The sequence below is a fragment of the Rattus rattus genome, chromosome 9 (genome assembly GCF_011064425.1).
Source record: "Rattus rattus isolate New Zealand chromosome 9, Rrattus_CSIRO_v1, whole genome shotgun sequence".
NCBI classification, from domain to species: Eukaryota; Metazoa; Chordata; class Mammalia; order Rodentia; family Muridae; genus Rattus; species Rattus rattus.
The window spans coordinates 70,726,940-70,751,400 of NC_046162.1; the positions used below are offsets into that span (position 1 = coordinate 70,726,940).

At 44.1% G+C, this 24,461-nt stretch overlaps 1 protein-coding gene across 2 annotated transcripts; it reads right to left on the reverse strand.

Moving 5' to 3' along the window:
- Window positions 1-1,683: 1,683 nt before the first annotated feature.
- On the reverse strand, window positions 1,684-15,054 carry Apoh (apolipoprotein H). 2 transcript variants are annotated; one of them, XM_032912220.1, is made up of 8 exons: window positions 14,892-15,054; window positions 14,327-14,503; window positions 12,819-12,915; window positions 10,763-10,839; window positions 7,720-7,908; window positions 5,869-6,048; window positions 3,017-3,214; window positions 1,684-1,838 (listed from the first exon to the last, which is right to left on the reverse strand). In XM_032912220.1, the coding sequence occupies exons 1-8, from the start codon at window positions 14,953-14,955 to the stop codon at window positions 1,783-1,785; spliced, it is 1,038 nt and encodes a 345-aa protein (XP_032768111.1). In that variant the 5' UTR covers window positions 14,956-15,054; the 3' UTR covers window positions 1,684-1,782. The 2 variants fall into 2 exon arrangements, with proteins under 2 accessions (XP_032768111.1, XP_032768112.1); XM_032912221.1 differs by having other exon boundaries at window positions 14,327-14,359; window positions 14,892-14,955.
- Between the last annotated feature and the right edge of the window lie 9,407 nt (window positions 15,055-24,461).

The window sequence follows — 24,461 nt, forward strand, 5'->3', positions numbered from 1 at the left end:
ATACTCACGGTTTCAAAGGAATCTCTGTCCATCAAGGTGGGAAAGACAAAAGGCTCTGTGCACAGCAGCAGGCACGTGAGGCCTCTGCTTGTCCACATGGCAACAGGAGAAGCCAAAGCAACATAACTTCCAAAATTTGCCCTCTGCGACCTCCTCCTGCTAACTAGGCCCCATCTGCCAGAGTTTGCAAACCTTCAAAGCGATGGCAGGAAGTGGGATCTGGGCTTTCAAACACACAGACTCGGGGATGTTTCACATTCCGGTGGTAACATTCTGAAACTCCTGGCCCCCACAAAGTCTCAAGCCAACTCTCTCCTAATACTGAGTGCATCAAACTAAACTTCAGAAGTCCCCAACACTGTCCCAAAGCTCCAAGTGCAAATTCTTCCTAGACTTAAATCAGTGAACTGCGAGCTCTAAAACCAAGAAGAAAGTTAAACACACAATAACAGGCAATACAAACTAAATATTCTCCTTCTAGTAGGAAGGAATGGAAGAATAATAAAAGATTGGCCCAAAGGAATACCATCATTCAGCAGGATAAAGGGTAAATTCTGAAACCGGTGTCCAGCAACCAGGTATTAGTCTGCAGTAATACGATTTGAGCTCCAAAAGACTTGCGCATCCCTCCCCTGTAGGCATAGCATTTGCAATGCCTGTAACTTTTCTCTGGGGCAGGCTCAACTTGGTGCTTGCCACTTTCCTCTGCAGACATCCTATGTTCCTGGCATCTCCAACATCCCGGGAGACTAAAGCCTAGCTTTCGCCTTCACAGTTTCACACGGCGACTCCTCAGGGTCAATATTCAGAGAGTATGGCTCTGCTAAACATCGCCTGGCCCGCCCAGTTTCCTTTTCTCTGGAACCCTGATGTAAGCTCCACTTCCTTGTAGTTCTTGCAATGTACACACAGGAAAAACCAGTGCCGTGTGGGTGATAGTTCTGCTGCCAGCTTGAGTAGCCGAGCCCCCTTGGACCATGGATGCAAGTGTACAGCTGCAGGAGTATGAAGCCTCTGCTTGGTCACATTACAGCAGGAGGACCCAGGAAAGAAATAGGCACTGAAGAGAGCAGAGGTGAGCAAACCAGAGACAGTTTGTGGAAGTGTCTGACAGAATTTGAGAGCCTACGTCTGCTGCATCCATGAATTTCAACTGGGATCTAGCCTCGTGATGGTAGGAGCGGGCATGGGGAAGAGCGAGAGTCTTGAGTGAGTTCAGCCAACAGATAAAGCAGAACAAGGGAAGGGCAGAAGAAGGATGCCAAAGCCAGATGTTAGAATGATAAGGAGTAAGGGAAGGGTGTTTGTTTGCTTGCTTTTGCCTCAGGTAAACACAGCATCAAGTATTCCAGGCCAGTTCTGTAGACCTGGAAGCCGTGCTTATTCCTTTATTGCCACGATTCTCAAACTCAAAGAATTATCTAGGAACCATGTCTTCCATATAGATCTCAAGGCCATCCTCAAGAATTGTGGAACATACCATTTTTGTTGTCGTTGTAATGAGTAGATAGATCGTAATGGCTTGGAGGTCTATGAACCGGTCTGTAAAAAGTATTATAATGGAACAGGGCTACCCTGCTAGTGGGTACCTTGCTACTTCACTGACAGACACCACAGATGCTTGGGGTATGTGGATCCCTTAGCATAGCTAAAAACCATGATGCGGTGCGGGTCACGCTGTAATGACTGAGGCAACTCGGTAGTTTATTCTGCTATTTCAGTTGATTCCTCAGACAAGCAGAGATACAAATGAGACATTCAATTTTGATTCTGAAAATGTCTTCAGCACGGTGTCACATCTGATGCATCAGTTTTCCAGAAAGCCAGAGAACTGTGCTCTGTGGGAGGAGGGGAAAAGACAAACAAGAGAGACAGTCATTTCTTAAATCACCTAAACAGCTCATCCAAATCAAATAAATCTTACACATGTGTTGAATAAATTTAATTCTAGGAATAAAATCGTTTAGTATGAGGTCTCAGCGATGGGAGCAGAAAAAAAAATGGGCAAGGATAAGCCATTTATTTCCAAGAAGAGAAAATGAAAGGTTTTATATAACTCTGACAGGCAAGATTAAAAGGGGGAGAAATCATATCCGCCTTTTATTTACTCCCTGCGGAATCCAGAGCACTGCCTCTGTCTGAAGGCCGCAAGCAAAATCAGCCTGAAGAAAATACAGCGATGAAATTCTGACTTTTAGATTAACCTTTTCTAGGCGTTTCTCTACTGATTTGTGTAAAGCCTATTACGCTTTGTCAATTTTATAATTAATGTCTCAGTAGCGTTCTTCCAGCGTGTGTGTGCACGCTCGTGTGCGTGAGTGCTCACTTGTGTGCGTGCAGAGGGTGGAGGCTAGACCTCAGTTGGGTGTTTACCTCTATCACTATCTATCCGCGTTATTTTCTGAGACATGGTTTCTCACTGAACCTGGAGCTCGCTGATTGACTGGCTAGGCTCTCTACCTTCCAGCTCTTCTACCCCAACCATGGAGTTATAAGCTTAGTACCCAGCCAGTTTTTAATAGGTTCTGGGATGCAAACCCCAGGCCCTTATACTTGTGCAACAGACAGTTTACCAACCAGTCCATCCTCGCAGCCAAAGCTCTTCTATCTTTTGGGCAGTGAGAACTTACTCATTAGGGTTCTAACTATCTGTAGTTGTGATAATGCCATGGGTTGAGCACTTATCCTATGCCATGCACAAAATATCCATCGATCAGGGTTGAGACGACGGCTCGGTGGTTAAGAGTACTTGCTGCATAAGAGTTCAGATCCTAGCACCCATGTAAAATGCTAGGCATGGCGACACCACTTTTGTGAGGGCTGGAAACAGGAGGATCGCTGGGCCTTGCTGACCACCATCCTAGCTCTCTGCTTCATCTGAGTTTTCCCTATCACTCATCTTTTTAAAAACCCAGTAGCCAGTTAGCCTTAGCTTCTCAAAGTCACTCATAACCTAAATGCTGGCCATAGCCGGGGCCAAGTGGAGTGGCAGCTAAACTGCCCAGGGCAGCCTTACCCTTGAAGCATTTGGGGATTTCGATGGTGCCGTCTATGCACTCAGCCTCCTCGGTGTAGCTGCACTTCTTCTCCTTATTTTTACAATAGAAGTGAACCTTGTCACCATGCATCATCCCGTTCTTAAACTGGTCCTGGATCTTCACCCTCTGCCCTTGGTACAACACGGTGGCCTTCTTAACAGAGAGTTTGCAAGATGCTGAAAGAGAGAGCACCTGCAGTCAGGACAATGGCCCATGGATTCTTTGATAAAGATAATCTAACTTACTTCCAGCCAGTGAGCTGGCTCAGTGGGTCGAGGCACCTGCCACCAAGCCTCGTGACCTGAAAGATCAATCCCCAGGACCCATGTGGTAGAGGAAGAAAACTGTATCAAGTCGTCCTCTGACCTCTACAGAGGCACCGTGATGCATGTGAGCCCACATACACATGCGCACGTGCACACAAAATAAATACATGATACAATTAGCAAAAAAAGCATGCAAACTTTTGGGTTAGTAGGGGAGCACAACTGAGCTAAACAGGCCAAGACAAGAGGCTCCCAAGAAACGAGTTATATGTGATACCAATGTGATTGGCAGGAGATGTTCTCTGTCACTTCTGCCCTTCTGGGATGGTGTAAGGTCAGAACAGCAGCAGATTCTTGGGTTCTATGAAAGAGACCTTGATGCAAACCAGAACTGAGCTGCACTCAGGCCCCAGTGATGGAGCAGATCAGCAACCCATCAGCCAGCCACTGAGGTGAACCTGCTAACCGCTCACAATGTCTCCTGACCAAAAGCTTGTTTCAGGGCCAGCAAGAGCTCAGTGGATAAAGATACTTGCCACCAAACCCGATGGTCTGAGTGCAATGTCCTTCCCCAGGCCACATGACAGAAGGAAAGAGTCAACTCTAATGTGTTGTGATGTGAACTCTATGTGTAGGTCATGGTGCATGTGCAGACATGCAGATACACCCACACACACACACACACACACACACACACTATAAAAATAAGACATTCTTAATTTCTTTACATATACATGTATGCATATGTACTCCTCAATATATAAATACAACCTGTTCAGCCCATACGATGTTACTTGTATGTATATAATTTCAGTGCTGACCACATGATATTGGATAACCAGTTGGTGGGGACAGAAGGTTCTTCCCTGGGGAAGACTTACTGCCACTTTCAATGCTACCTAGTTCCCAAGGTTCTTTGTCTAGTAACACCATGTCATTCACACACACACACACACACACACACACACACACACACACGTATATATATATGCACGTATACACACATAAGCACACATGCATGCACACACATGTACATTCACACATGTGCACACATGCATATACCCATGCACACATGCATGTATACACACATGCACACACACATGCACACATGATCATGCATACACCCACACATGCATTCATACTCACACAAGCACACATGCATGTACATACATGCACATTCACACACATGCACACACATTCACACACGATCATGCATACACCCATACACACATGCATTCATACTCACACAAGCACACATGCACAAACACACACAGACACATGCACACACACACGTACACACACACACAAATGCCAGGACTCTGATGTACAGCAAAGCCTGAGAGCCAACACCTACCCTACTTTCCCTGTCCTGCTCTCTTCTGAGACACTGGCTTCATGAATCAACTGCACTTGAACACTTCGCCCAGACTCTGCTTCTAAGATATTCCAGCCCATAGCACCAGCCATTCATCATTTAGGATCCGTGCCTGCTTTCCTCTTCTGTTTAAACAGTTCACTGTGGGCAGAGATAGAGCGCTCCACGCTTGCTCTTTGCATAACTGTTGCATTATGCAAATCATGGCACTGACAGGATCAAGAACAGAGTCCCAACTCCAAAGAAACTGACATCTCAAGGAAGGGAAGCCAGCTGGTGATGGATGCCTTACCTTCCGTAGAGTCAAGGAGTTCAGACAAAGAAAGGGACACAGAGATGGGAGAGGATGGTGATGTGCTGTATCTCAGGTCCTCGTTTGCATTTTTCTTGTTATTATAACAAGCCTGTTTCCTTGAACTAGCTTAGAGGTGTGATTAATCTTTGCAACAAGAGAGCCTTGACAAGAAAGAGCCGAAGTCGGGGCGCGGGGGTGGGGGTGAGTGGGATGCTTGGGCTGCAGAGACGGATGGCTCAGTGGTTCAGAGCACGAGATGCTCTTCTAGAGGACCAGAGTTCTGTTCCCAGTACCCACATCAGGTGGCTCACAACTGCTGCTAACTCCAGTTCAAGGAACCTAACAGCTCCGATCCCTGCGGGCACCTGCGCTCATACCTGCCCACACACAAATTTAAAAATAGTAAGATAAATATTTTTAAAAGGGTACTCATGGGCAGACTTAAACACAAGCGGTCTGGAGAGATGGCTCAGTGGTTAAGAGCACTGGCTGCTCTTCCAGAGGACCTGAGTTCAATTCCCAGCCACATGGTGTCTTGCAACCATCTGTAATGGGATCTGATGCCCTCTTCTGGTGTGTCTAAAGACAGCAATGGTGTACTCATATACATAAATTAATTAATTAATTAATTAATTAAAAAAATACAAGCAAAAACCGTGGTCTTCCACGGTTTTACCAAGGCTTACAGACAACCTGCTTGTTTCCTATAGCCGAGTGCTAAGCAACCTTCCTAAGGGTGACAATCCCCCGTGGGCTTTGAATCCTTAGGGCATTTATACGTCAATTCCATGAAACAAGTCTGAGCAACAAATGGAGATCAACTAGAACAAGAAACTGGCGAATGAGTGTGGTCCACTCACAGTACCTTACAGGACCTAACCCACGTTTCCATACCTTTACAGCTCGGCAGGGCCGACCAATTTCCTGTCTTGGTACACTCCACTTCTTCCGGGCCATCCAGTTTGTATGTTTCATGGCAACCAAATACAGCTTTATCTTTATAAGAAAGCACCGGCTTTGCAGGGTAATTCACAAACCAATTGTCTGGCCTTGAAGGGAAGGGACATTTTACTTCTGAAAAAAGTAATAAGTTAAAAAAAAAAAAAAAAAAGAAAGAAAGAAAGAAAGAAAGAAATTTTAAAAACTGTTAGTAACTCTAGCATTTTCTGATAGTTGCAAAGAAGGCCACATTCGTCTTTCCCTTACTGCACAGAGCCGCTGAGAGCTCCTGTGAGCGAAAAGCAGTTCCTAGGTAGCCAGTGCTTGATTCTATCCCTGTTCTCTTACACTCAGAGAACTCTGAATAGTTAGGGGAAAACACATTAAAAATAAATAATTTAGCTTTTGGGCTTTGAGTTTTCATCCTGAAGTGTCATCCATCACAAACTTCTATCTAAAGAGCAGATAGGAATCGCTTCTCGGCTTTTTGGCTAAGATCAAGTGTAAAAAGTAGATAGGAAAGAAGAGGGAGAGAAGTCTCTTTTTTTTTCTAGCCAATAAATCAGATTAAAAAAAAAACCAAAAAACCAAAAAACAAAAAACACTGCAGTGATTCTTAAATGTAGGTAGATTATAAAGTCATAGCCACCAATCTGACCGTAACCCAGTTTTTAAAACCTGCATCCCTTAATTCCAGGGACACCTCGCCGGTGACCCAGCTGTCACTAGACACAAGTCCATTCATGCCTCTCTGGCTTTGCAAGTGATGTGCAAGTGACACCTTTCCTTTAACTTCCTCTCATGACCCAAAGCCCACACGTCGAGGGTCTTGACCTCTGGAAATGCCGCTTCAGACCGTTAATTGCAAGATAATTAATACCCTGCACGTCAGAAGCTGACCTCATTCTCCTTAAAACCCCGGGTGCAATGCACACTGTTTGGCGCGTGGTAGACACTCGGTAGACACAGCGTGGTGTGGCGTACACCTATCATCTCAGCACTGGGGGGCAGGAGGGTAAGAGTTAGAGGCCCATCTCAGGCTACGTCGGGAGTTTAGGGTGAGCCCAGGCTATTGTATAGAACTTCCTTCAGGATTGAAATTTCCCCTCCTTAAAGGAGGAAAGGCACTCACATAACTCAAGAAGCAAAGGGAACTACACGGCCCCCACCCAGGGTTGCGTCACTAGTGGCAATTGCTGGCGAAGACTCTCCTGCTGGTGGTGCAGCCTGCGCACACAGGGCAGAAAGCGGCAGGGGTGCAGCCTTTTTATATCATCGCCCACGCATGCGGAAGTGGGCTTTCAGTGATGGCGTTGCCTTTGAGTCAGTCACGGAATATGCATGTAACCCCTCGCCTACTCTCCTGTAATAACGCCAATAAACCTCTAATTCCCTAGGCTAGACTCAGGTGGTATCTTTCTTCGGCCTTTCATTATTCATGTCTCCCTAGGAAAAGTGACACAAGGGACACCAGTGACCCCTTTTTCAGAACAAAGCATCTGGGCAGTGGTCAGGCACTCCTTTAATCCTGGCACTTGACAAGCAAAGGCAGGCAGATCTCTGTGAGTTCAAGGCCATCCTGATCTACAGAGAAACTTCCAGGACAACTAAGGCTACACAGAGAAATCCTCTCTCAAAAGACCTGCTCCCTCCAAAAAAGAAAGAAAGCAAAAATCAAAATAACTTTTCAGTTTGTTGAGGGAGGGAATTTGGAATGTTCCTGGCAGTCGGCACTTTCGACACATTCACAGATGTGTTTCTATGCTACTCCAGTTGTTTTGTCTTATTTTTGTCTTAGCCACTTACCCCGGCATTCTGGCAATTGGGTCCAGTTTCCATGGGCTGTGCACGTAACTGTGTCATTTCCAAACATGGCAAAGTGTGGCAAGCATTTAAAGACCACTGTGTCCTGATAAAAAGAGTTGTTCCCAACTGAAGTCTTGTATTCCTTAAGGGCTGCAAACTTAGGAATTGGTGGTGGCGGGCAGGTGATGCCTGCAAAGAGAGATCGCTGTCATCTCTATGGAAACTGGGATTTTGAAATGCACTCTTCAGAGGCAGGTGTGTATGTATGAGTTCAATGCCAGCCTGACATAGTCTCAAATAATGGATAGATAGATAGATAGATAGATAGATAGATAGATAGATAGATAGATAGATAGATTGATAGATAGATAGGCTCTGTTGGTTGGCAGGATATCTTTGTACATAAAAATAATTTGCTGCCTCCCTCACTCAGACCAGAGTTCAATCCATGAGACACACGTAGCAGAAAGAGAGAACCATCTCTCACAGATAATCCTTGGCCCTCTACACATACGCCAATAAATGATCTTTTTTAAACAATTATTTATTTTATGTATGTGACTACACTGTATCTGTCTTCAGACACACCAGAAGAGGGCATCAGATCTCATTACAGATGGTTGGGAGCCACCATGTGGTTGCTGGGAATTGAACTCAGGACCTCTGGAAGAGCAGTCAGTGCTCTTAACCACTGAGCCATCTCTCCAGCCCCCAAGGAAATAATTTAAAAATTAAAATACGCTCATTTCAGAATGAAAGAGAATATGAGAATGAACTTGAAGAAGTGAAAACTTTGATCACAGGGTAAAAGCAAGCCATTGTTGATGACAAGTAAGAAAAAGTCAAATCAAATTGCCAACCAGTCAGAAACTATGCCAACTGGAAGAATAAGGAGGGAGAGAAAGAGGAAGAGGAGGAGGAGGAAAAGGAGGAAGAGGTGGCAATCACAGCAATATATTTCTTGTCATAGTTAATTTGTCTTTTATAGCCAGTGTCCTGCACGTCTTTGACATAAAGGCTACCATGAAAGATGTTTCTAGAATGTATAGAAGACACTGCTGGGATACTACCCTGAGATCCTTGGTTCTGTATTGCTTATGGCTCCAAGTTCTGCCCCTAGTACAGTTTTTGTTCCTACAAACACCTCCTGAGTCGGGAATGAAGACTTGGAGGCTACACATGGAGACATGAAGGAACCCAGAGAACAGGCAGAGGCTTATCAGCACGCCTTGACGGTAAATAGGGTTTCCACAAATCCAGGGACTCTTATAGTACTAACATAAAGACACTGCTGATGAAAACATGACTAACATGATCTACACACAGTCATTGCTTCTCAGAGAGCGGTCATTGACTGGCCTGGCAGCCTATTGAAAGTTCAGACCACACCAGGTACCTGAGTCCGCATCTACAGGTTAACACCTACGAGATGTCAATCCTGGTGACTGCTATGCACTTGTAAGCACGAGACTCGGCCATTCAGATTAGCTCGAGTTTAAAGTAGATTTTCTCTTCCTAATTGGAAGACACAGTTAATTTACATAATTGGCATAGAGATGCTTAAAAGGGAGAGATTTACATGAGCCTTGGTGAGCCTTACTGTAGATAAAGAACTCAATTCATCTTTAAATACTTTTCGTGGTTTGCTTTCAATTTGGTTAGGATTTATCTAGAATTACTTAAGTTTTCTACTTTGCTGGGACGAGTGTCCCTGAAAGGTTAAAGGACCACATCCATGACTGGTCTGGGCCTCTTAGTCAAAGACTGGAGTTATATACACCTCAAGCTAGGATACCTGAAAAGGACTGTCTCTATGGAGATGGACCCAGAGTTTCCACTGACTGCTTAAGTCATGAGTAAGTCATGAAGGCCTTGCTCTTATGATACAGGTACTTGGTAGTTTGCTATGAAGGACTGTCCTTATCTCTATTCGTAGATTTGTTCACTTGGGGCAGGGATATCCTCTCCTTGAGCCTCACAGCAGAGGTTCTCAACTTGTGGGTTGTAACCCCCTTTGAGGGCTGAATATCAGATATCCCACGTGTCAGATACTTACATTAAGATTCATGGTGTAAGATAGCAGCCGCAAAATTACACTTCTGAAGTAGCAATGAACTAAATTTATGGCCGGGGGGGGGTGGTCACCACAACACGAGGAACTATATTAAAGGGTTGCAGCATTAGGAAGGTTGAGAACTACTGCCTTATAAGCTCAAAATGCAGCATGCAGAGCCTCAGTTCATGTTTGGTAAAGATGGGAACCAGTTATCTCATTAATGAATGAGGAAGAACGCACTAACAGGAAAAGATGTCTGAAGTCGCTGCTGGCAGAAGTCCTCTGTGACAGGACCGTGGTGTAGATGAGAAGGTAGAGAGAAAACACCATGCCTGGCATGTGCAAGACTCTGGCTTGGCTCCCCCCCCAACGTGACAAGAAGAAGAAGAAAAGAAGAAGGAGGAGGAGGAGGAGGAGGAGGAGGAGGAGGAGGAGGAGGAGGAGGAGGAGGAAGAAGAAGAAGAAGAAGAAGAAGAAGAAGAAGAAGAAGAAGAAGAAGAAGAAGAAGAAGAAGAAGAAGAAGAAGAAGAAGAAGAAACCAACCCACCCAAGTCCTATCCAAACTATGGCAGGCCCTGATGGATTCATGCCAGACCTTCCCTTTGCCAAAACAGTGAGGGAGCTTTGTAGTTTGCAAACACAGCAGGTACTGGCTCACTAGGCAACAGACACAAAGGAGTTCATAAGTAAAATGCTTCTAGCCTGCCATTCGAGGGTGGGCTGCTGCATTGTCTAGAGTACAGAGATATCAAGGCGAGCATTCCCACGAGAGACCAATCATCTATCTCACTGAATCAGGACTGTGTGTGTGTGTGTGTGTGTGTGTGTGTGTGTGTGTGTGTGTGTGTGTGTGTGTGTGGCAGGGCAGGGGAGGGTCTATCTGGGAACAAATCGTTTCTGGATTGTGGAGTTGACAGTACTAAGACCAGGAAATTACTGGACAGACCAACGTGTCCCTTAACTCTCAAGTGGAACCCACAGACTCACGAGCACAAACAGGAAGTTCTGGACTCCATTTTCCTTCCTCCGTGCACTTAGATGAGCTAGTCCCATTCAGATAATACCTGGAAAAGGAAAATGTAATGTATCAACCAGTGAAGTGACCCCCTCACTGGCATTAGAAATGTGCTAGGGACTGAACTGATATGGAGAAGACAGAAATTCTACCACTGAGACCCCCCACCCTTAACTCTATTAATTTGTTTTGAATCAGGGACTCACCATGTTGCCAAATAGGAAAACTCAAGGGATCCTCCTGCCTCAGTTTCCCCAGTGGCTGCCACTAGAGTCACATGCTATTATACCCCCAATATAGTGACCTCTTTTCTGTCTCACGGTGCTGTTTTTCTAGTGGCCTTTGTCCTTAGGACTCATGGGGTGGCCTAGTCAAGATTTCAGGTAAGGAAAGAAGAAAAGAAGAGGAGAGGAGAGAGAGGAGAGAGGAGGGGAGGGAGGGAGGGAGGGAGGGAGGGAGGAGAGGGAGGAGAGGAGAACAGAAAAAAAAAAAGAAAAAAAAGAAAGGAGAAAGGAGAAGAAGAGAAAAGAAATCTCTGGAGGTTTCGTGGTTGGGGAATGTAGAGGCTGATACCCCTAAACTCCTTATTTGCAGCCAGTTGACTGAGTTGTCAGCTCCCTAGAGAAGCTGAGAACCAGCTCTTTGACAGGATGTCAGACTGCAGCAAGCTGTGGTACTCGCTAGCTCCACTGACAGGAATATGTGTAAAGAGTGCATACCACCATTGCCAAAGAACCTTCAGCACTCTCACCGAAGCCCCGCCCCCACCGGCACCCTACCCCTGTCCAGGGGCCTTTGGGATCAGCCCCACCCGCAGCTTGGCATGTCTGTGGAGTGACCCGTGCTTTCTCCCTCACAGACGGGTTTCCAAGTCTCCACGGTGTCACTTTGGTGTCACTTCTTATAAAACAGATGGATTGCATGACAAGTGACATGTGAGACTGTGACACACTGCATTCGATGAGCACCAACAGAACCAGGTTCAGGCTGGAGAGACAGCTCCCTGGTCAAGAGTATGCTGCTCTCGCAGATGGACAGAGTTTGAATTCTAGCGCCTCTGTTGGACAGCTCACCTGTAACTCCAAACCTCTTCAGATAACACCGGTATCTAAAGGCAGTGGCCCCTGTGGAGATCCACTCATGTGTATCTATTCACACACAGACACCAACACAGAAACATAATTAAAACTGATAAAATAGATCTGTGGTGATTTAAGTATGAACGGTCCAATGGGCTCACATATTTGAATGCTTGGTCACCAGGGGGTGGCACTATTTGAAAGGATCGGGAGGTGTGGCCTTGTTGGAGGAAGTGTGTCACAGTGGGTAGGCTTTGAGGTTTCAAAAACACAAGCCAGGCCCAGTGGTTCTCTCTTTCTGCTGCCTTTGGATCCAGATGTAGAAACTTAGCTACCTCTCTAACACCTTGTCTATCACGGGTCGCCACGCTGATACTGTATGAAGCCTCTGAAACTGTAAGCAAGCCCCATTATATGCTTTCTTTGGTAAGAGTTGCCATGGTCATGGTGTCTCTTCACAGCAACAGAACAGTAGTTAAGAAAAACACTCTTTAAAGGAGAAGTAGGTTCTGTATCACCATATTCCAGTATTCTCCACAGAATCCCTTCAAAAGACTACCTACCACACTGGCCAGTCGGTCTTATAACTAAAATCCCAGCCACATTCCTACTATATTTTAGTCATATGCTAAGAGCTGCCCCAGAGATGAGAAAGAATTATGGTCCAGGTTCACTCCCTTCCCTTCTGTCTCCTCCTACAAGTGATTAGCAAGGGGGCACTGAAGGCGGAGTGCTGGTCTCCTATAGCATTTGATGATATGTTTTCTACTTCTTGCCCCACCTTCAACATCACCACAATGTTTGGTAAAAGCAGAACTTAAATGTATTTTGTATCCGGCAAGCCCAACCCATAGACTAGAGAGAAAATACAGAGCAATTGTGCTGTGTGGCTGAAGGACCCGGATGTGTGCTCTGTCTGCCAGCTGCTTCATCTCGCTGCGATCCTTACCCAGGGTTACAGGCAAAGCCGATGGTGTTGGGATATTCAAAAGTCGTGTAGCGTACAACTCCATTTTCTAAGATTCCAGCAAAAGGACACACTCTGGCTGCAATTGAAAGAGAAAGGCTGGTAAATCTCTGTTGAAGTATAGATTTGTAAACTTTCAATCTCTTGATCCAGTAACTACTAATAACTGTTCTGAGAAAGCAATAGGAAGGGAGGAATGATAGATGTATTGAGATAGCCTTTAGAACAGAATTTAAACAGTCTAAACGGTCATTGTTATGGAACTATTTTAATTAGGCAAACTAAACCACCAACTGAACTATTATGTAGCCAATAGACACAGATTATAAAGGTTATAGAGACAGTCACTTTAAAGATTTAAAAATGGAAAAACACAAAATTATATATACTCTTTGCAATGATGCAAAAGCCTATGAAAAAATAATTTGGAAATTACATTATTAGTGATAAGAGTCATGACCGATTCAAAGTGATTTTTCCATTAAAAATGGAAAAGGCTTAAGGAGTAGGAGTGTGGAGGTGGAACACATCATGTTTAGCCTACACAGGTCCCTAGATTTAATCCCTGGTACTTCCAGAAAACTCACTTAGATTTTAAAAAAATAAAGAACAAACTAGAATCACTTGCACGATCACGTATAAATATGATATAGGTCATATCTCTATAATCAAAATCATCAGAGCTCTGATTGTGTCATCTCACTATTTTTGCTACCATATATAATTGCCAAAATAATCTGGTTGATTGCTTAATATTTGACAATAGAAATTAAGCTGAGGGCTGGCTGCAGTGGTTCACATCTGTGATCCCTGCTCTCAGAGGTAGGAAGTTCAGGTCCATTCTCAGCTACCTAGGAAGTTCTCAGAAGACTAAAGCACACGGCACTGTGTTAAGAAAAATGGCTAACAGGATCATAAGCCATGTTCCAAGGAATAAATGAAGACAACCCTTTACCATGAAATAATGTGTCATAAAATTTATATTGTCAAATTGTAACATGTCTATATTTCATCGTAAACATATACATAATTTAAATAGATTTATACTCAGTTCAGGAAATACTAAGTCTGCTTCAATTCTGAGGCAAAGTTCAAAGACATGATCGTTCCCCATCTGTTTACCCGTGAGTCTCTTTGGCAACACTTCTCCACTTTTTTTTTTTAACTTGTGTTATGTGTCCTTCTCCATCAATCGATCCTGCTCTCTCTCTCTCTCTCTCTCTCTCTCTCTCTCTCTCTCTCTCTCTCTCTCTCTCTCCTCTCTCCCCCTCTCCTCCCTCCCCCCTAACTTTCTTTAGCTGTCTGCTTCTCTAAATGTGATTTGTGTGTGTGTGTGTGTGTGTGTGTGTGTGTGTGTGTGTGTGTGTGTGTGTGTGTATGATACCTTACACCCAGCCCTGGGCACCCTGGGCAGAATGAAGAAGGTTTTTCCCTCCAGATACCCAGAAACCAAACAAGGGAAGAGAACTGGAGAGGCATCTCAGACTTACGTATACATTTCAGGGTGTTGATGGGCCACATCCCTGTGAGAGGACAGGTAAACCGTCTCATCCCTCCCCTGGACACATAGCCTGGCTTGCAGGAATAGACAATCTGCTCCCCTGGGTCATAGAATGTTTTTAAGGGAACAACCACAGCAAACGGTAGTTCATCCGGCTTCGGACAGGCTGAACACAGTAGGACACAAACCAGATAGTTAAAAAGAAAATCTCAATCCACAGTTTTAAGGTCACCTAGCATGTAAGAGAAAGACATTTACAAATTGTAGGTCTACCCAATTCTGTACCAAATACTTCCCATGCAAGATCTCATCTGACCTTAGTGACCATTCGAAGGAGACCTTACTGTCATCAACATGTTACGGGTCAGTGTGCTGGGGTTAAATTTGGCTGAGTGTCCTACCAACAAGTTTTAAGAATGGCAATATTGGAGAATAAAGTAAGTTTGGTGCTATTCCTCCAGCATCCACTGTGACTTGAGAACCGTCATAATTGATCCCCAACGTAAACTCATTGGTCAGAGATATCATTTTTCTCCAAGGCAAGAAGTACTCACTCCGTCCTGCAATAGCAACATGGCAGAGGAAGGCGGAGAAGAAGATGAGCGCTGGAGAAATCATTGTGGATGGGTCCCACTAGCTCCTCCAAAGCAGTGTCTTCTGCTGAAGAGAGACACACAAATACAGAGGTGCTTAAATATTAAACCACTTTCGGGGTGTACCTTCACTTCTGTAAACAGAAGCTACCTTGCTGTGCTTCGGAAAGGACAGAGAGAACTCCGTTCTTCAATCATTTACTCCACTTTTCTGGGTCCATTGTGAAATCTTTGGTGGGAGCTTCTTGGAATAGCACTTTTTTTTTTCTTGATAGCACAAATAGGTCATAATTGCCTCTGAAAGAATCCTGCTGTCATTGTATCCCCTAAGTTTGGGTATGTTGTGCCTTCATTTTCATTAAATTCTAAAAAGTCTTTAATTTCTTTATTTCTTCCCTGATCAAGTTATCATTGAGTAGAGCGTTGTTCAGCTTCCATGTATATGTGGGCTTCCTGTCATTACTGTTGTTATTGAAGACCAGCCTTAGTCCGAGGTGATCTGATAGGATGCAGGGGGGTTATTTCAATCTCCATGTATCTGTTGAGGCCTGTTTTGTGACAGATTATATGATTAATTTTGGAGAAGTTACCATGAGGTTCTGAAAAGAAGGTATGTTTTCTTGATTTAGAATGAAATGTTCTATAGATATCTGTGAAATCCACTTGGTTCATAACTTGTTGTTAGTTTCTCTGTGTCTCTGTTTTTTTTTTTTTGTTTCCATGATCTGTCCATTGATGAGAGTGAGATGGTGAATTTTCCTACTATTATCGTGTGAGATGCAATGTGTTTGAGTGTTAGTAAGGTTTCTTTTATGAATGTAGGTGCCCTTGCATTTGGAGCATAGATATTCAGGATTGAGAGTTCATCTTGGTGGATATTTCCTTTGATTCATATAAAGTATCCTTCCTTATCTTTTTTGATAACTTTTGGTTGAAAGTTGATTTTATTTGATATTATAATGGCTACTCCAGCTTGTTTCTTGGGACCATTTGCTTGGAAAATTGTTTTCCAGCCTTTTACTCTGAGGTAGTGTCTGTCATTGTAAAAATGGCCCTCTTGCCAAAAGCAAGCTACAGATTCAATGCAATCCCCATTAAAATTTCAACTCAATTCTTCATAGAGTTAGAAAGAGCAAGTTGCAAATTCATTTGGAGTAACAAAAAACCCAGAATAGCGAAAACTATCCTCAATAATAAAAGAACTTCTGGGGGAATCACCATCCCTTACTTCAAGCTGTGTTACAGAGCAATAGTGATGAAAACTGTATGGTTCAGAGATGGGCAGATAGACCAGTGGAATAGAATTGAAGACCCAGAAATGAACCCACACACCTATGGTCACTTGATCTCTGACAAAGGAACCATCCATCCAATGGAAAAAAAGATAGCATTTTCAACAAATGGTGCTGGTTCAACTGGAGGTCAGCATGTAGAAGAATGCAAATTGATCCATTCTTATCACCCTGTGCAAAGCTTAAGTCCAAGTGGATCAAGGACCTGTACATAAAACCAGATACACTCAAACTAATAGAAGAAAAAGTGGGGAAGGGCCTTGAACACACGGGCCCTGGGGAAATTTTCCTGAACAGAACACCAATGGCTTATGCTTTAAGATCAAGAATCGACAAATGGGACCTCATAAAACTGCAAAGCTTCTGCAAGGCAAAGGACATTGCCATTAGGACAAAACGACAACCAATAGATTGGGAAAAAATTTTTACCAATCCTATTCTGAAAGTGGACCAATATTCAATATATACAAAGAACTCAAGAACTTAGACTCCAGAAAATCAAATAACCCTATTAAAAATGGGGTACAGAGCTAAATAAAGAATTCACAGCTGAGGAATGCCAAATGGCTGAGAAACACCTAAAGAAATGTTCAACATCTTTAGTCATAAGGGAAATACAAATCAAAACAACCCTGAGATTTCACCTCACACCAGTGAGAATGGCTAAGATCAAAAACTCAGGTGACAGCAGATGCTGGCAAGGACGTGGAGAAAGAGGAACACTCGTCCATTGTTGGGGGGGATTGTAGACTGGTACAACCACTCTGGAAATCAGTCTGGAGGTTCCTCAGAAAATTGGACATTGAACTACCTGAGGATCCAGCTACACCATTCCTGGACATATACCTGAAAGATGCTCCAACATATAACAAGGACACATGCTCCACTGTGTTCATAACAGCTTTATTTGTAACAACCAGAAGCTGGAAAGAACCCAGATGTCCTTCAGCAGAGGAATGGATATAGAAAATATGGTACATTTATACAATGAAGCACTATTCAGGTATTAAAAACAATTACTTCATAAAATTCTTAGGCAAATGGATGGAACTAGAAAATATCATCCCGAGTGAGGTCACCCACTCTCTCTCTCTCTCTCTCTCTCTCTCTCTCTCTCTCTCTCTCTCTCTCTCTCTCTCTCACACACACACACACACACACACACAGTATGCACTCACTGATAAGTGGCTATTAGCCCAAAAGCTCAGATTACCGAAGATACAATCCACAAATTACATGAAGTTCAAGAAGAAAGATGACCACAGTGCGAATGCTTCAGTCCTACTCAGAAGGGGGAACAAAAATATTCATACAGAGACAAAGTTTGGAGCACAGACTGAAGGAAAGGTCATCCAGAGATTGCCCCACCCATGTCCAGATCATATACATACAACCACCAAACCTAGACAATATTGCTGATGCCAAGAAGTGCATGCTGACAGGAGCCTGATATAGCTGTCTCCTGAGATGCTTTGCCAGAGCATGACAAATAGAGAGGTGGATGCTCACAGCCAAACATTGAACTCAGAATGGGGTTCTTATTGGAGGAGTTAGAGAAAGGATTGAAGGAGCTGAAGGGGTTGCAACCCCATAAGAACAACAATACCAACCAACCAGAGCTCCCAGGGACTAGACCATTATCCAAAGAGTACACATGGACAGACCCATGGCTCCAGCTGCATATGTAGAAGAGGATGGCCTTGTTGGGCACCAGTGGAGGAAAAGCCCTTGGTCCTACCAAGGCTGGACCCCCAAGTGTTGGGGAATGTCAGGGAAGGGAGGCAGGAAGGGGTGGATGGGTGGATGGGGAAACACCCTCATAAAAGGAGGGATGGGATAGGGGGTTTATGGAAGGGAAACTGGGAAAGGGGATAACATTTGAAATGTAAATAAAAAAAATATCTAATAAAGGAAAAGAATCCTGATGATTACTGGCACTGTCTGGACCTCTTGTTCTCTGTCTCTCTGTCTCAGGCTCTACTATGTCTCTGGGCTCTCTCTCTCTCTCTCTCTCTCTCTCTCTCTCTCTCTCTCTCTCTCTCTCTCTCTCTCTCTCTCTCTCTCTAGATTGCTCTGAGTTTTGGTATGTTATAGATGGAACACCAAAAATTGGAAGCTCCTATTTCACTAGGTGTCCTCAACATGTGAAGTAGGGACAATCTTCTGTTCTCAATTTCCATGTCTCTAAAATGTCCCTGGGCCATGGGGAGTGGCTCCTCTATTAAGAGCACTCACTGTGCTCACAGAGGACCCAGGTACTGTTCCCAGCACTTGCATCAAGTGACTCACAAACACGTGTAACTCCAGTTCTGTGGGGTCATGCATCTGCTTGTGGTCCTCAAAGGTGTACACACATGGTACACATAAACCCATATAGGCACGCACACACACACACACACACACACACACACACACACACGCACATGCACACACACAAATAAAATTAAAATATGTAAAATGGTGTTCCAGTCTGTACACAGGGGAGTCTAAAGAATATATTCAAGTTACCCTCCACTTTAATGGACCCCACACTGAATTTGACATCTGTCACAAAAGAGCTAATTTTTTTCCAAATTGACCTTTTTTAGCTGCTCTTCATAACAAGGTCTTCTTAGCAGCTCAGATTGTGACCTTGGAGCTGTTCTTGACCCCTCAATCTTCTTTCTCATCAAAGCAGCATTCATTCATTCATTCATGCCAAAGCATTCATTCATACATATTGCATCATATATCTATCTAGGTGGGTTTCTTTTTTTAGGGGCTGGAAGTTGATATGAAATCACATCAGAACTCCATTAAGTAGGAGAAGAGGAACAGACCACGATGCTGATGATACTTGGGAGAGCTTTGAGCAGTCTTGCATCCGTAGCTCTCTAACACACCTGTAGGATGATGTCATCATGCAGCAAGGCAGGTCCAGGATAAGGCAAAGCCTATGATTGGATGAGAAGGAAGGGTAGGCGGGGAAAAGTCTAGAAAGGAAAGAGGAAGAGAAAAGTCAAGATGGAGACGACAGAACAGGATGATCGAGATCCAGGTGGACTGGGTCAATTTTATCTTGTCTAGGTGGGCTGTTTCTATCTTTATTAATTGGCAGTGAATTTGTTGTGTGGATGTATTGTGGATTGAGAATTTAACATATAAATCTGATTGTTGGGTTACAGGTTGTTGAGTCTTGATTTTACCCGGTAGTTGGGGGTTTATACTTTAACTACCAAGGGGCTGTTGCTGGAAGTGTGGGCAGAGTCCGTGGCAGGGAGCTGCTATAGGCCAACTGCTGCTGGACGTCTGGAACCCTGATTTTACTGGTCGCTGGAACCCGAGAGTTCGCGCCTAGCAGAGAGCCACCGGGAGAGAGACTAATCTGAGATAAATTAGCACTAGTTCCAATGGCCCATTGGAGCCAGAACTAACGATGCCAGGGTACCGTTCTGCTGCTTTTTTGTTTTTACCACAACACACACCCTAACACACCATTCACTCCAAGAGACATGGGTACACTTATGGACAATGGCTGGATTGTACACAACAGAACCATGACCCAAGTCTCTGTAGCAACCAGTCTTTTAAGAAGCCAGACAATGCACATCTTTGCAGCAATTGGTTCTACAAGAGAAAGCCCAAGATCTCCTAACCCTCGACCTGTGGGTTGTTCAACCCCTCTCACAGGGGCCGCCCAAGACCATCAGAAAACACAGATATTTACAATGTAATTCACAACAGTAGCAACATTATAGTTATGAAGTAGCAGTTAAGATAAGTATGTGGTTGGGGTTACCACAACATGAGGAATTATTATCAAAGGGTCACAGCATCAAGTTGAGAACCACTACCCTAACCAATCATGGAAAATGCCCCACATCAATCTAGCCTGCCTCCATACCTGCTATGCCAACATCCAATCAAAATTTCTTCCCTCTTTTATAGTACATTTTTCCACTCCCCTGTCTTACTTTGTCTCCTGAAAACTCAAATGTTATCAGCTGATTCCTCTTCAGCAAGCTCTTCTTGGTTGGGTGATCTTGTTCTGTCCTGCACACACACACACACACACACACACACAGAGAGAGAGAGAGAGAGAGAGAGAGAGAGAGAGAGAGAGAGAGAGAGAGAGAGAGAGAGAGAGAGAGAAAACTTCCTGGAGATAGATTACTTCAGAAATGCTCCTGTCAGGCAGTGATCCTCAAACCAAGCTTCTGAGGGACACCGTGTTCTATGACAAGGAGAAAAGTGAACTCCCTTTCCCATAAAATAATGATGGCCTCTCTCCTCTTGTTATTCTAAAGAGGATTCTTGCTGCCTGCATAGCACCAGGGTTCTGATTTGATAGGACAAGGTTGAGGTTGCGATGCACATCTTGCTGCAGAAGCTGTAAAGGGAGGGACCTGGCCTTAAGAGATGCATGAGGGTAGACTGGGCTTACCAAGGTTGGGTAATGGATGAGTTTCAATGCAGAGAGCATATTCTAGAAGAGTAGAAGTACTTAGGTAGCTATACTTCAGTACATTCAATCTTCAAACTCATCCAACTAAACATTTGAGACCCATGCCTTTACTTGATTACAAACCAGTGCATGCTTCCTTCCTAGAAAACACAGAGAGAGGGCCTAGAGAGAGGGGTCAGAGCTTAAGAGCACTGGCTGTGCTAGGGACCTGGAGTTGGATTCCCAGCTCCCACACAGTGACTTGCCAACTAGCTAACTCCAGTTCCAGAGGATCTAATGCCCCCTTCTGGTATCCATGGGTACTGCAAACACAAGGTACACAGGCATACACATGGGGGGAACACATGTATGCATAAACCTAAACCTTAAAAAGAAATTTAAAAATGTATAGGGAGTTTTGTCTAACACAAGGATGCCAACTAGCAATATAGTAGGAATATGAAAAATAGGATTTTGAAGTCATAAAAATATTTAACTCCGCCAAGAAATGTCCCTGGGTGGTGAAACTAAGGGATGCAAAGTGGAATGAGAATTGAAGCATCCACAAGGTTCCAAAAATGTTTCTCAAACCATTACTGCAAAGGGGTGAAAGGGGGATTCCTCTGGGGACACCACCATAAACAAGTGATCGACGTTAAAGTGACCATCGATGGCACTGATTGTCGCGATGTGCTTCCATTTTGTTTTGCATGAGAAAACTCTATCTGCTCTGCAATAGTCCTGCTAAGCCAGAAAAATCTGGGTCATTTCACAAGAAAGCCTTGTGCACAGCCAGCCATGTTTAAAGTACACTGTGCCCACAAGGAAGCCTTGTGCATAGCTGTGTTTGGGGAGCACTGTGCACAATGACTGTTCCTGCAAACCCTTCGAATAGGTGAGAACTAAGAAGGGCAGAGAAAAGTTAGGAGGTGAGGGCGATATAAGGTAATTATGCAGTGTGACTCTTCTGCTAGAAAAGCCTTTAGGGGGTGCTTGAGGTATTTGAATGGAGATCTCTGGGCTTGGAGCCTATAGAAGCCTCTTGCCCTATTCCTGCAACTTTCCTATACGGTTGAAGTGAAAGGTACTATAAAGTACTTAAGAGATCATTTAAAAAGTTTTAACTTTATTATTTTATTTTAAGGACTTCAAAAAGAACCAAGAGGTTATGACCCTTTTGTGGTTTGCTTGAATACCCTTTGGATTCTGGAGAGGGTTCAGTCACTGTCTTTAGTTGTGCACCCAGCACTGAGCCCTCAGGCTCCAGTGGATAGTTCCAAAGCCAGAGTCACACGCATGGCCTTGGTGAAATTCATTGGATCAGGAAGAAAACAAAAGATGTGGACATGGAAAAAATACTTTTAGGAGGCGGGAGATAAGAGGGGTTGTGGACTAACAGTAGTCAGAATGCATTATATACATTCATGAAATTGTCAAAGATTTTAATCAATTAAAACATTCTTCAGTGAATTCTGTTTGAGAGATTCTGGGTTGGCTAGCTGGTTGGTTGGTTGGTTGGTTGGCTGGCTGGCTGACTGGTTGGTTGGTTGGTTGGTTGTTTTGGTTGTTTGTTTGGTTGGTTGGTTGGTTGGTTGGTTGGTTGGTTGGTTGGTTGTTTGTTTGTTTGGTTGGTTGGTTGGTTGATTGGTTGGTTGGTTGGTTGGTTGGTTAGTTGGTTGGTTAGTTGGTTGATTGGTTGGTTGGTGGTTGGCTGGTTGGTTAGTTGGTTGGTTGGTTGGTTGGTTGGCTGGTTGGTTGGTTGGTTGGTTGGTTGCCTGGTTGGTTGGTTGGTTGGTTGGTTGGTTGGTTGGTTGGTTGGTTGGTTGGTTGGTTGGTTGGTTGGCTGGCTGGGTGGCTGGCTGGTTGGTTGGTTGGTTGGTTGGTTGGTTGGTTGGCTGGGTGGCTGGTTGGCTGGCTGGCTGGTTAGCTGGTTGGTTAGTTGGTTGGTTCTTTGGTTGGTTGGTTGGTTGGTTGGTTGGTTAGTTGGTTAGTTGTTGTTGAGTGCTGGAATGGAACTCAGGGCTTTGTGCATGCTAAGCACCCATCTACCACTAAGCTACATGCTATGATTTTGTTCAATTTGTTTTCTTTTAGGTTTGTTTATTTTATTCTATGCCTGTGAATGTCTTGCCTACTTTCGTGTATGTGCATCACACGCATGTCCAGTGCTTGAGGCATTGATCTGGAGTTGTGGATCGTTGTGAACCACCATGTTGGTGCTAGGAAATGGTTCTTCAGCAAGAGCAACAAGTGCTCTTAACCACTGCTCCATCTCTCTAGTCCCTCAAGATGCTATTCTTAAGCCATACAGTGATATGAGGCCTCAAATTTTATTTGTACCATCCCTAAAAAGAGTGTAATGAATAAAATTTGCTCAATTGTGTTTGGCCTGCCTCCCCATTTTCTCAACCAATTCCCAGTTCCTGTCACCAGCTACTGAACTTAGGGGAATGATGTTGATGTGATTGGGGTATATTCCAGAGAGGTGGAGCCTTTCTCAGGGAGCCAACAACATCCCAGAACTCAAACCACTAAAACCTTCCCACACTGGTGGCTTTGAGGTTCTTGCCTTATGAGTTGGGAAAATGAAATTCATGGGCGCCAGAAGACAAGTTTTAGAGAGAAGTTCATTGCAGATCCATAGGTGGATACTTAAGAAGAAAAGGAGGACTGGGAAGAGAGAACAGAGAACTTCTATAGCACAAGGGGTCCCAGGAAATATGGTGCCGCTGAGCCTCACGGCCTTGGTGTTGTAAGGCTTTCCTGGCTGGAGGAAGGGAAACAGAGGGTGAACTGGTTGGCCCAGTTCCCACACCAGTAGTCTTCCAGCCCCACTCACAGGAAAGGGGTCCTCGTTAGAGGAAAAGAGACACAAAAACCAGACCCAACTTCTGGTGTCTCTCCTACATTGGGCTCGAGTGGAACCAGAGACATTTGGGCTTAAACACTTTGGGCATCTCTGGTGTCCAGCTCCTGAAGTTCCCAAGGGCATTACCAGCTTTTGGATAAGAAAAAAACAAAACAAAAAAAATGGAAACCAAAAATAAAAAACAGGTCACTTTTCTTCAGGATCCTAAACCACCTAGGCAGTTCCTATCTCCAGTTCTCATCAACATGAAATAACAGAAATCGAGAAACGAAGAAACAATTAGACCAATCTCAGACTGGCAGGGTGTCATGTGTGCTTGTGGTTATTTTTATTTCCTTGGCTGGTAAAAATAATCCTCTCTTTCTACAATTAAACACTGAGATTGACTGGGCGATTAATAAATGATGAAGATTCTTAGTCCTGAGCGCTTTACAGCTTGAATATATGACTGAGAGCTACAAACTGTTCCCAGAGCTCTTCCAAAAACACTAGTGGGGCTGATGAAAAAGCCTTTGAGGGGAGAGGCATGGGGTGGTACCATTTAGTGGTTTCTATTATCCAGTTTGGGATGCATTGTTCTGTGTAACTTCAGAAGAGAAACTGACTTGCCTAGTTCTCCTCTGGTAGCCACATATATAACATGGCACAGGCATGGCCTCAGTTCTCTCTCTCTCTCTCTCTCTCTCTCTCTCTCTCTCTCTCTCTCTCTCTCTCCTCTCTCTCTCTCTCTCTCACACACACACACACACACACACACACACACACACACACACACACACAGAACTATTCATCTATTGTTCATCTTCCTCTCCATAGACTTCAGCTTACACTCCAAACATTAGCCCAGGCTAGCTGATCAACTGGCCGGTAATAGATGTTAAATAACATTTTAAAGGCATGTTGGGATTTAACATCAAAGTTTAATTTGGCAAGGCAAATGGAAAAAC

Bases quoted from the DNA above. Each gene is read 5' to 3' on its own strand.
- Apoh (XM_032912220.1), bottom strand. From the start codon at position 14,955: ATGATTTCTCCAGCGCTCATCTTCTTCTCCGCCTTCCTCTGCCATGTT. The intron at 7,909-10,762 runs GTGAGTCTGTGG...CTCTCTTTGCAG, and splicing joins AGAACTTCCTGTTTGTGCTC to GCATCACCTGCCCGCCACCA. The intron at 6,049-7,719 runs GTAAGTGGCTAA...TACTTTTTTCAG, and splicing joins CCAATTGCCAGAATGCCGGG to AAGTAAAATGTCCCTTCCCT.